The 12,616-nt window shown below is 45.9% G+C and overlaps 1 protein-coding gene across 5 annotated transcripts in view; it reads right to left on the bottom strand.

Annotated features, from left to right (window-relative positions):
- The window catches only part of fgf18a (fibroblast growth factor 18a), a 39,095-nt gene that overhangs the window by 5,848 nt on the left and 20,631 nt on the right, over positions 1-12,616 (bottom strand). Inside the window, exon 1 of one of the 5 annotated variants that reach the window (XM_015004177.2) lies at positions 2,913-5,663. The exons of 3 other annotated variants lie outside the window; for them this stretch is intronic. In XM_015004177.2, coding sequence (XP_014859663.1) covers positions 2,913-2,944 — 32 coding nt within the window. In that variant the 5' untranslated portion in view covers positions 2,945-5,663. Of the gene's footprint in view, positions 1-2,912; positions 5,664-12,616 lie in introns of those variants that run through there. One more of the 5 variants, XM_015004176.2, reaches the window with a different exon arrangement.

The raw sequence follows: 12,616 nt of genomic DNA, 5'->3' as shown, positions 1-12,616 counted from the left end.
TTCGCACATCTAAGGAAATGGGCTGGCTCATTTGGCCGCTTGTGTATGTAGACAGCTGTGCTGGACTACAGGTGTTCATTCAGCTGTGATGTGGCTTTCGAGAGCGGTGGATTGTGGTTACATTTGGAGATGCTTGGAATATGTGCGAACAAGAGCTAAGATGGGGAAAAATGATTTATGGTGGCACGGTACAAATTTTTTTTTTTGTTTTGTCTACATGAAGCCTATTAGTTGTCCAACTAAAGGCTTTTAATCATTACAGGAGAAACAGCTGGTTGCGCTTATTAAAATTCTTCTCACTTTCTTCCCTAATTGACATGTAGACCTTGACCTTGAATGCATCGCACGTTATTTACAGCTTTTGTAAGGGAGTGATTGTGTTGCAAAATCTTCCTTGGCAGTCCTTGAGCAGCTCTGAATTAGTGGCTGAACACTTGATGGAGTTCAAAACCAAGTGTGTGGGCTGAAAAGCAATTCTATGAATTTTGTCTTTCCCCACCTCATCTTTTGCTATCTCTCTGCATGCTTCTTCTCTCTCTCTCTCTTTCTCTCTGGCTCACAGTCCTCCCTGTTGCTTGCCGAGTTTATCTCTCCCTCCCCGTCATTTCTCTCCGCTCTACCTTTCTCCCCCCCACCCCCCTGCCTCCAATCTTTCTTTATGTTTAGGGTTAGCGAGGGTGACTCCTCCACACTGTCATGGGTACGCACACAGATGTGCAGATGTGTGCAAGGTGAATATGTGTATACAGGAGGGGCAGACAGCTGACAGCTGGGCCTAAGCAAAGACATGCTGAGAGAGGCAGATAGCAAAGAGAAGAGGAAAGGTAGGCCGAGAGGTACGCAGCGGCCCAGGCCGAGAGAAGGGCTGTGGAAGATAATGTGAGAGTAAATAGAGGAGAGATGAAGCTGAAGAGATGGGAGAGTGGAGATAACATCTGAAAAGAACAGGCAGACGTACCAACGTGAGGCAGGGGAGATGGGGTCAGAAAGCACAGAAGTTGCACATCTCGAAGCAAAGGGGAGAAAACCCAAGCAAATTAACGACAGAGGCGAGACCGCAAAGTGCAAAGCGAGACGAGAAGACAAAAGGGCAAACGGTGGAAGTGGAAGGTGCTCAACATGTGCTTAGTGTTGCGTAACATGTCTCTGCGCCCTGCCTCGTACAAATACACCGCCATGGCCATCTTGTTTCCCCCTCTATTTTTCTCTCTTCTGTCTTCTAAGACTCCATTGCCGGTGTTGTTGGCTCGCTCCAGGTTGTCCTAATAGATGCAGACATCCTGGGAAATGCAGCGGAGCATTGGCCCTCACTTTTTTTGCCTGCGCAGCCGAAAAAACCAGAGCGCCTGTGCATTGTGAGGACTCTCAGCTGTTAAAACACCACGGCTGCACCACTGCCGAGGACGCTGTCGGAAAAGTGCCTCTGCACTGGATTCCCCCGCTCCCACAAAAACCACAGACACTCCATATTATGCCAGCTACAGAGAGAAGGAGAAGGGGAGAGGAAAGAGAGAGATGGGATCAGCCGGGCAGTGGGGGGAGGGATGAGAAAAACGAGAAAATAAGAGAGTGCAGAGTCAAAAAATTCAAGAGGAATACGGACAGAAAGAGGTAGGGGAGAAAGAGGGAAAGCCCAATGTGCCCGGGCCCAGTGCCAAAACAAGCAGCCATCTGACATCATAAACCTACATCCCAGCAGATCAACCATATGGAGGCTGCGGTTAGGAGAGTAGGCCTCAGCGCTGTAGACTGGGCACTAGCGTGGAGAAGAGTGGTTGACCTGTGGGACTCGGCACAGAGTGGCGGTTTCAGACTGTGTGTAGCAGTGGTTTACGTGGTACGCCAAAGTTGGAGCAGTGGGCTTCAGCAAAGTTCAAAAGTTTCAAATGTGCTGCGAGCAGACCCCGCTTTAGAGTTTTGCTTAGACCTGTGGGGGATACGAGCAGCATTCGAGGCTGATGACGCAGCAGAAGTCTGAACAACTCACAGAAATTAACAGGTTGTTTAGACCAAAAGCCCTGAACTGAAAACCTGTGATCAAGAGGATTATAAACGGCATCTGGAGGATGAAAAGTGGCTGTGGTAACACCGGTAAGTGAGATGGAAATTAATAAAAAAGATGACTGGGAGAGCAGCAGACTAAACACAGAAAGTGTCTCTTCGGATGCCGCCAGGGGCACCGTCATTCATCAGTTATTAATTTATACTTCTTTTAATCTTAGAAGGTATCTGTGGGGGAAAAAAAAACAAACAAAACAGAAATGGTATGGGCAAGAAAAGAAGACAGATGTAGCCAGTTAGGTGAGAGGAAGGTACGGAGACACAAACGGCAGCACACACCCTGTCCAGGTTGTGTAAGGAATGAGAAGTATCTAAAGATGACTGCCATCTGGGAGACGAACAGCCGACACAAAGGAAGAAAAATAAACTCCCTGACTTTTGAGGAGGAACATCTCAAACGTGCACCCCTCCACACACCCTCCCTGGTCCTGCATCCTCCTTCCATATATGTGCTCCTTGGCTCTATAATTTAGCTGTCCCACAGATAAAGCCAGTGTTTTTTTGATGCAAGTTTTGAAATATTCCAAAACCGGGGAAAAACACACACTTGTTGAACAAAAAGGGAAATTGATCCATTTCGAGCCTGGCCGTCCCCAAAGTGAGTGCAGATGGTGATGAAGATGTTTATGGCAGGTTTTATGAGCAACAAGGCCCTGACTCTGACCCAATGGCCCTGAACTGTCAGCCAATCAAAACAGACCCTTGCGCTCCTATGTCTTCTGTGGAGTAATGCAACCCTTAGACGTTACAACCCTCATCTTCATCATCTTCATCTGTTGCCCTAACCCCCCCAAGACGTTTAGCCAGAGCAATAGAATCCGAGCAAAGAAATTAGATGAAAAGTGACTTACAAGACGGTCAACGTGGAAAGAAGGGACCACATTGCTTCCCCCCTCCACTATGGAACTTGGCCCAGAGACGGTCTCCTCGCTTGGTCTGAGCCAGTCCGACAGTCCGGAGATTCTCCCTTCACGCCGTGAACCTGATGGATGATGTCCAGAGTCAAAGTGTCAGTTGTCACTCCTGTTGGCATCGGCGGCAGCGGCGTGCTCCGGTCCTCCCGGTGTGGATGGCACAGACGAGACGGCGTGAGTGATGACCGCCGGGCAACCTTTAACAGCCGTCCTGACCGGTGGTGGGACAGATGGGCGGGGGCAGCAAATGGGCTGCGCGTTTCCGACAGAAAGCGGAACAGGTGAAAGCGCGTTCACGTGTTACAAATTGCCTGCACCGATCGACCTAGCTGAACCCCAGGAACAGACGCGTAATCCAGTGCGTAAAAGTTTTTGTCGCTACAGAAAGAAAGAAAGAAAGAAAGAAAGAAAGAAAGAAAGAAAGAAAGAAGAAAAAAAAGCGGAAAAAAGCCGAACTCGCCGAGATCCACAGACGGGAGTTAGAGGCAGGTTTAATCCAAGCTGTGCGGGTTCTGGAGCTCTTGCAGGCGGGTTTCCTGGGCTGGCGGCTGGAGCAAACTGCGACCTGGATGATGGGGCTCTGCGGGCGCAGGGTAATTCAATGCGATCTCGGTCATCTCTGCGCCTCCACGCAGCGGGGTCTGGTGCTCAGGTGACACCCGCTAACGGTGTTCCAGGAAGACGTTGATAAGGTCCCGGAGCGGTCCAGCTCAGACGGAAGAATATGGGCAGTCCTGAAATAGGGGGGGGGGGGGGGGGTGGTAGTAGAAGGGAAAGAAAGATGATGGAGGAAGGAGGTGGCTGGAGAGGATGGGAGCAGCTGCGACTGGGTGGCAGAGTCAGCCACCCGCGACACGGCGAGGAAATGACATGCCGCACTTTGCACCTGATTTTTCCGGACTCTTCCCCCCCACCCACCCCCCGGCTCTACTCAGCCGCTGGTTACCACTTGGCTGCAGCAGTCCCCTCTGCGCCCTCTCAACACAATACCTGCCAAAACACAGCACGATGACATCACCTTCAAAATGTTTGAAGGGGGGGGAAATGCAATACGATCTTCTTATTTATTTAAAAAAAAAAAAAAAAAAACGCAGAAAAGTTTAGGGCAGTTTCACTGACAGTGTGTTGGGGAGAGGGGGGCGGGGGGTCATGAAACACCAAAGTCTCTGCAGCGTTCCAAGAGAAAAGGGAACTCTGGGCTGCAAAAAAAAAAAAAAAAAAAAAAAAAAAAAAAGAAGCGGTGGAGTGAAACTCACCAGCTTGTGAAGAATAAAAGTTAAAGGCAGAAGGTGTTTACTCAGTCATGCTGACAGACCGACACCCCCAGAACAGAGCAAAACCTTACACTCCGCTGCTCTCCCATGTCTCTGCCTCCCTGTTTCATTCAGACACCAGAGGGGAAAAACGCGAGAGAACGCAAAAAGAATCCAGCCGTGCGCTTTTATCCACTTCACTGGTATTATGCAGATCCTTCTTCTTTTCAAAAATAAAAAAAGGTTTCTTTCCTTTCTCTCTCTCTGTTTTTTTTTTTTTTTTTTTTTTAAATAGCTCCTCTTGAAGGGGGGCTGCACAGGAGAGGCGCGTCGGCAGGCACAGACCTCACTCCAAGAAAAACCAGAACAAGATTTTAACAGACGCTGATCAATCCTCCCTCCTTCCCGCCTCTCCTCCTCCTCCCTCTCTATCTCTCCTTCTCTCTCACTCACATGCACACAAGCGCACACTTATTGGATCAAAACGGGATTAGTTGGTCGCTATGCGATGCTGACCAAACTTTCAATGCAAAAATATCAGTTTTAAGAAGAGTTGGCCTCAGCATGAAACGCGTCTGCTAATAAAGGAGAGACGGAGTCACCATTTCGATGCAAAGCTAACTTTTAAGGTTTTGCTTTACTTCTGTGGTTGTGTGCTCGAGGTAATTTCTCAAACAAGCAAAAATGCGCTGGAAACAATGAGGATGATGTCATGGCTCTGAGAGTAATTCACGTCCCAGAGAAAAAACAAAACAACAACAACAAAAACAATCAAATTGTGTTTCGGCGTTAATGGGTTTTGAAGTAATTCAGCCACAGAGAAACTATGGAAATGTTTCCTGAAAGAAAAACAAAAAAAAACAAAAAAAAAAAAAACAAAGATGTTCAGTCAGGTGAACATTTGCAGTGAAACGTAAAGAAGTTCTTGGTTATCTCCTCTAAAGATAACCTCGCCCTCGCACCCTCAGTTTGGCCCCGGAATCAGGACTGAAAATGGAAAGTGCAGAGGCAGTGCGCCCCCCTTTCTCTCCTTCCTTTCTTTCTTTCTTTCTCCCTCTCTTTCGTTCTCTCACGCGCACACGCACCCTTCAAGTGATGTATTTTGACTCCCCGTTTCATAACTTTTAAGTTAAACCTTAAGAGGATAAAATGAAAAGGAGAATGAAAGACAGTCGGGAGGGCGGTATGTAAGCACGGACACCGATCCAAAACGAACATTTCTCAGGGATTTCGGCAGCAACGCCCGCTCTGAGCTCCCAAAACTCCCTCTCACCGCCACACAACCGCAGACGGTCAGCCAAGCCAACACAGCACTCCTGCCATACCTTTCATTCACACACGCGCACACACACACACGCACGCACGCACACACACACTTTTGCTCTCTATTATTTCCCTATGTATTTGCGTTGTGAGTGAGAGCCTGAGTGTGGATGATAGAGGTGGGAGGATGTTGCCCCCCGTATTAGCGACAGCTATTATCAGTACTAAGTGAAGGCTTTTCAACAATGTATTTTCAGTCAGATCGTACAACCATAACACACACACACACACACACACACACACACACACACACACACACACACACACACAGAGAGAGACTTCGGCAACTGAACAAAGTTGAGCAGGGCTCTGGGTAGGGGTGCTGTGGTTGAAAGCCTCTCCAGTCATGCACCATAGACAAGGCATTGGCCTTCTTTCATACTACTGGCTCCCTTCATCGTTGCACCTGTGTCCGAGTGCTGTTTTCTCTCTGTCTGCTCACCACAATGCTGCAAAGGGACATGAGTGTAAATGTTGTGGAGAGGGTTTTGAACCGCGTTCCGGTGATGAGGTATGGGCCTGTCTGGTATTCTAAAGACAGAAAGGTTCATCACACTGACTTACGACATTGGGTTGACCAATATTCACTGGAGACTCTTTAGTTGCAGAACTGCTAGAAATGTGTGGATTGTTTATCATTTCTAACAAACTGTTTAGTGATGATGAACATTTACAGACGCACATCTTCACCTATTAATACCCACACATTGCCACTTTGTATGTTATATTGACTCTTTCTTGCATAGTTGAAGAAATCTTGACTGCCCCATGTCAGCCATTCGGGGGCAAGGGGTGCCTAAATGCTTGCTCTCACAAAGCGCTGCCTTTTTCCACAAAGTTTCTCCCTGGAGCAGCAGTCTCCCAGTCTCCACCTTTCCCACTCAGCTCCATTAGACTAGTGGCAGCAGCAACTGCCAAACACCTGGTGGAATTGCACATCAGTAATCATCATAACGGAACAGCATTCCTTTTAAGTCATGATTTTATCAACAACATTTTTTTTTTATGACAACTGAAGGTAGCATAGTTACTTTACTGTGCTATAATATATCGCTCTATGTGCCTGGAAAATACACAATACTCCCCCCTACCCCGAATATTTTGCAGTGCACCCCATGTTCTACTTTCTATGCATCACTCGACATCTTAGAATGTACATCTTGCTAGTATTGGACTGGACAACTCCCCATCCCCCCGCCTCACCGCAGAATGAGATTTGATGCTGATTTTACAGGCTGTCCATGCATAATGCAGATCTTCTGTTCCACCACATCCCAAAGGTGGCCTTTTGGATTGATTTTTGGTGATTGTGGAGGCCACTGGAGTACTGAGAACTCCCAATGTTCATACGCCAGTCTGAAAGGGTTTGCTCTTTGTGGCATGGTACATTATGCTGTTGAAACTCGCTACATGTAGAGTCAAAAGCAGTTGACAGGGTCAGCAGCAGCAGCACTGCGTGGTTTTAAGTTGGTGCTAAGGTCATCCCAAGAAAACTGCCATTACACACAATTACACCACCCGCAGCCTGAAAAGTTAACAAAAGGAAGGATACATGCTATTTATCGTGTTTACATCAGCTTCTCAACTTGCCATCTGAATGCAAGTTGAAATCATCAGACCAGACGCTGTTGTACCCACAGCTGCTGCTTAATGAATATTTTCTATCCTTCAGCTTATTCTATGTGAGCCCAAGAAACGATTGGGTGAAACTTCCTGTAAACCGACTTCTGGCACGAATGGCCATGTCAAATCAGTTTGAACTTCAGAAAATTATCTTCACCACTTGTAGATAATTAAGCGCATTAAGTTGCTGCCATGTGATTGGCTGATTTGCTAGTTATGTTAACGAGCAACAGAAGTGCCCAATAAAGCAGCCAATCAGTGTTGTTCTAGTCCCAATTTACTTTTATGAAATCTGACAGAGTTTAACCCCTGAATCAACATACCTCCATGTGACCTACTGCTGGTGTACACTACAGCAGAAGCCACATAACAGACTAGAAAGGTACAAAATACAGAGTGGGTGAGTGGAACATCACCTAATTACATGAAGGTAGTTCTAGATGCTTTCCTTTTTAAATGCAGATTTGCATCTAACCTATATGAAACTATCAATGCCTCTCATTCTCTGTGTTTTTGCCAACACATCTCCCTTTTGTTCATTTATTTTCTGTCTGTTCTTTTGTCTTGTTAATCTATCTTTCTTTCCAGATCTGCCCCCTCCCACACACACACACATCCCAGTTCGAATTGAGCATATCGATTGCTCATGTCTTTTGCTCTGCAGCTCTTCCCTATTGATCCTCAACAATAAGGCACACACCCACACATGCCATGCACAAACCTCCTTGCATTCACTGATCTCCCCCTTTTCCATTTCTCCCAACACAGCCTTTCTTTCAGGTACCCTAACTTTGCCACACAATTGATTCATAAATTATCTTACCTTGTGAACTCACATAAAGTGACAGGACACTGTAGATTATTTAGCATATGCCCCTAGTGTGTCGATCAGTCTTGGCAGTGATGGACATTGTGCCTTTGTGTTTCTTGCTAGACTCATTAAAGTGAAAGAGACCCGTGTGTGTCTGTAGCAGTTAGCATCTCTCATAGGTCTAAGCTGGCGTCCTCTTTTTCTCTTTCTTCGTACTTCTGTTTGACTCAGCCTGCAGCCTTCTTCATCCTGGGAGCTGGGTCAATATTACCATTCTGTTTAGCAATTAACATCGATCAGTTCTTGTCAATATCGTCAGCACCCAGACAAAGACCCAGGGTGCACTGCGTGTGCACACTCTTTCTCTATTAGAGCTCAACAAATCCCCAAACAGCACTCTCATTAAACGAGGGCATTATGGCCTGACCCAAAGGTCACCATGCGTGACTCTGTGTTCTGGGTGACTGGAGTACAACCTAATGCAGAGCCCGGAGTGTTCTGAACTGCGGGGCCAGTTGTTGATTCATTAATGCAGTTGTGCACGCAAGTGTGGAGGTGTGCGTAAGATGTCAAGTGTAGAAACAGCTTGGCTTGGATTTTTTTTTTTCTCGCACACAACCTGGCCAACAGACAACAATTACACCCCTGCTGTTAACTCTGTTTGAAATGCTGAAAACTTTAAACAGTCTGAATGCAATCCATCATGCCGGTAACACACTGTTCAGATTTGGAGCTTTCAGATGTGTCAAGTGCAGTTGATTGTGTCCAATTAGGTTTCTGTACGAGGCGTGAGCCGTGCATGCTTGGATGGGCGGGTTGGCCTGTGCATATGCAAGATCTGTGGAGGGTGAGTGAATCTTGTGGCTTTGATTAATACCTGCAGACATGGGCCCTAAACTTCTCATCAGATGTTGAGATGTCAGCCTAACAATGGTATCTGGAATAGATATCCCTGCTCCGTTAATCATGGGCCAAGTTTAAACTGTTCCCCAATGTGTAAATGTATGAGACACTTAATAAAGTCCCTTTGATGACAGAGGGGCCCATGCAAAGTTAAGGAATGTGTACAGTGTGCTTGGCTTTGAAATAAGAACCTGTTTGCCACTTGTTCGCGTCTGCAAGATGAGAGAATCGACAGCTGCAGTCAAGTGAGACCAGGAATTAATTAGCAGAGAGCAACAGTGAGCCTCGGCTGAGATGAATAGAAAAGCAAAATATTGTTTTTATTAGCGGCGATGTTGGTGGTGCGCAGCCTGCTCCCTTCTCTCTCCCTTTGCAAGATTAATCCAGCGAATATGAACGTTTGCTCGGCTTCATCCTGGAATCCGTTGCAGCTGTTGTCTCTATACATAGCCCAACTAAAGCACTGGAATAACTTTACTTTGACACTTTTAGGTTAGAGGATTTGATGCAGCTTTGGAAGCAAGTCAGGGTAATTATTCAGGCAATCTCACTTGTGCCAAACTTTGGTCATTTGGAGGAGATAATGCCTACACAGTCGATCCCCTCAATCTACACCTGCCTTTTTAGCAGCAAACGTCTCAAAGCTATTTTGTGATTTAAGCTGCTTATTGTCACTATTGTGGGTGAGGTCTAATAAAATGCTCAATAATACCAAACATCTGCTCCTTTCATATAAACCAATGTGCAGAAAACATCCAATAATACATAAAATCCAGCGGCAACACTGTCTCATCCTTGCCTCTGGGCCATCTGGCAGGACCTGTTTGTTGGAAGCTTGGACATTTTGCATCGATAAAGCGGTATGCTAAAATCATAAAGACATCAACCTTGGAAGGCACCATCTTTGTGCACCTGGTTCATAAATTATTCTCTTCAAGAACTCATGACAGGACCATGCGACCAGAGCCAACTATTCAAGAACATCTCTGCAGAGTTAAAGCAGACACAGACATGAATTTCATAAACAACAGGGACAGTCTGAGTAATACATTTGACATTTAGCTGTACAAAACTGAAGACAGATGCAACAACACTGCGGCGTAAACACAGTTAAACCTGCATGATGTAGATTAAAAGCAGGCGTGACGCTGCATGCTGCTTGACACTGATTGGTGGGAACCATTTGCGGAGCCCCGAGAGTGTGTATAAGTTAATTGCTTTTGACCAATGAGGTTGCACATAAATATGCAATGTTCGGCAAGTGGATAGATGTTTGTTTAATTATGGTCCTTGTGGTTGTGTGTGTTTGGTTGGGAGTGCGTGTCGTGACCCTCAGTGACAGACTGTGTACAGCTGAGTGTGGGATTTGTGGCTCCGGCGTCAATGGTTGCTGCCTGGGTGTATGCAGAGGTTTTTTGTCAACAGGGGTGTCTACCCAGTTAGGCTTTGTGTTTTGTGTGTATGTGAGAGTGTTATCCTGTCACTTTCAATGCACTGTGATGTGAATCGCAGATGTGGTTTGTGTTGGACGCTGGTCTGGCATGTTTTTTTTTGTTGTTTTTTTTTCTCTTCTTGATTCATGTTCGAGTGCTCCGCAATGGAATCCATGCAAATGGTAGCTTTCACTACTGTCATCCTCTCTGTTCATCTCTTCCACACTCCTGCCTTTTCACCTCCTCCTCCTCCTCCCTACCGACTGCCCTCTCCTCTTCCATCTTTCTTTTTGCTCCACTTGGTGTTGCTTCTGCGCCCTCTCGCTGTGTCCGGTTCTCCCATTCACTTTTTTCCCCCCCTCTTCCTGCCCCTTTAGCCTTGCCACCGAGCAGAGGAGGAACTGTAATGTTTATGAAACCCTTTAATGTGCTATGTAATTACCCTGGCAACACCTCCCATCATTACTCATGCCAATAAAGCACCACAGAATTGACATGTCAGTGAAAAAGAGAGAAAAAGGAGAATGAACGAGAGGAGCACTGCTTGGACTTTTCCATAGCTCTTCTCCTTTCTTTATTCATCTTTTTCCCCCCAGTTCTTCAGTCCAGATTTGTTCATTTATTTTGTTTTTCCTCTTGTTATTTCACTTTTACACCTACCTTGTTTCACTTCATTTCCCTTCCTTTTGAGCTAAATAACTTCTGCCAGACTTCCAGGTGGTGATCAATTACTGAAAAGCTCTTTGGAATAGCCAAAGCATTCTTAAAAGTGCAGCTATTTAGCTATTTTTGGTAGATTCCTCTGTTGGGGAAAGAAATAATTAACAAGAGGTACTGCAAATAAACAACAGCTATTGGAGAGGCATAAATAACAACACAATGAACAAGCAAGCAACTGCGGGCGTTATTTTTTTTAATGGAGTTGCAGTATTACAGAATTGTTTCTTCATCCTAAAAACATTCAACAGAAAGGTATATCGTAAATGCTACTTACAAGAACTTAGTTATTAGGCCTCTTGCTTTTCTCGTGTTGGCAATCATTGCTCAAACCCTTAGCTTTGCTCGACTTACACAGTGATTGCAATGGCCTTAACTTAAGGTTTCTTCTGCTAATGCCCGCCCCTATACATTCACAACTCCTTATTTTGTCTGTTCTGGCAAAGTCCTTATTTATAAGACAAATATTACAACAAATTAAGCAGCAAAACAATGGGTGGGTGCCTGCCTGACGTCAGCCTGCATTTCATTAGCAATTGCTAGGCTAACACGTTCCATATGGAGAAGCCTGCAGGGTAGCCCCCTGCTGCCCAGTCGCAGCCCAGCCCAGCCTAGCGTGGCCCATCTCGACTTCGTTGCCATGGCCTGCCCCCCACCCTCGCTCTAAGTCAAGCCCCAGTTTGGACCCCATCCGGGCCCCCACCATTATGTCATTTTTAATTTGGACTTGTCACACATCACCTGACACCTACCCCGTCATGCTGTAACCTTTTGTCCTATTGGAGCAACAGGAAAAAAAAAAAGCTGTACAGATGATTTTGGCCTCTTCCTTTCTCTCCCACTTTGCCTTTTGTTTCATTTTTTATTTTGCTCACTCTTCCTCTGTTCTTTTTCAATCTCCCCCCCCCTCACCAATACTAACTTTTTTGGCTTCTCCTGCTCACTCTCAATTCAACCTGTGTAATCCCACCTGCCTTTCCCTTTCTGTCATTTAGAGTTAAATTTGATGTGCTTGGGGTCATGAAACAATGAAGACTAAAAGAAGATTCTGATGACACCTCTGCGCACTTAGCCAGAAATGTTTTTTTTTCCTGACAAATGACCTGAACGAGTTGAATTATGGTGAAAAATTGGATGTGACAGTGAGATGGGAAGCAACTCATTCTGGAGAGAGCTAAATTATGGCACATGACAGGATTCCGGCGTGAGACCAGTAAATTGGTCCGAGCGGTGGACCTCTGGATAGCAGCAGGTTGTGGCAATGTCTCTTGTGATTGAGACATAAAACGTGAGGGGCGAAGAAGAGGGGCACAGATGTAGAACGTAATCCAAAGAGAAAGATTAGAGGAGACGTACAGATAAGAAAAGCTTAATGATTACTAGCAGGAGCATACACTCAATACGTAGTGAAACGAAGACATTTTTCAGGTGTCCGCTCTGATTTCAGACGAGCGCAGGTACTTGTGAGGCCTTGGTTTGTGTGCTTCAACTCTTCCAGTTTGTGTATTTGTGTGGCTGTGTATCTGAGGGTTGCTGTGCACACCCATATGACTCTCTGGGTTTCTGGTTGCCATCCCT

Source organism: Poecilia mexicana, unplaced genomic scaffold, assembly GCF_051168715.1.
Source record: "Poecilia mexicana isolate PSO_F unplaced genomic scaffold, ASM5116871v1 scaffold_10, whole genome shotgun sequence".
NCBI classification, from domain to species: domain Eukaryota; kingdom Metazoa; phylum Chordata; class Actinopteri; order Cyprinodontiformes; family Poeciliidae; genus Poecilia; species Poecilia mexicana.
This window is presented reverse-complemented; position numbering and strand designations above follow the sequence as displayed.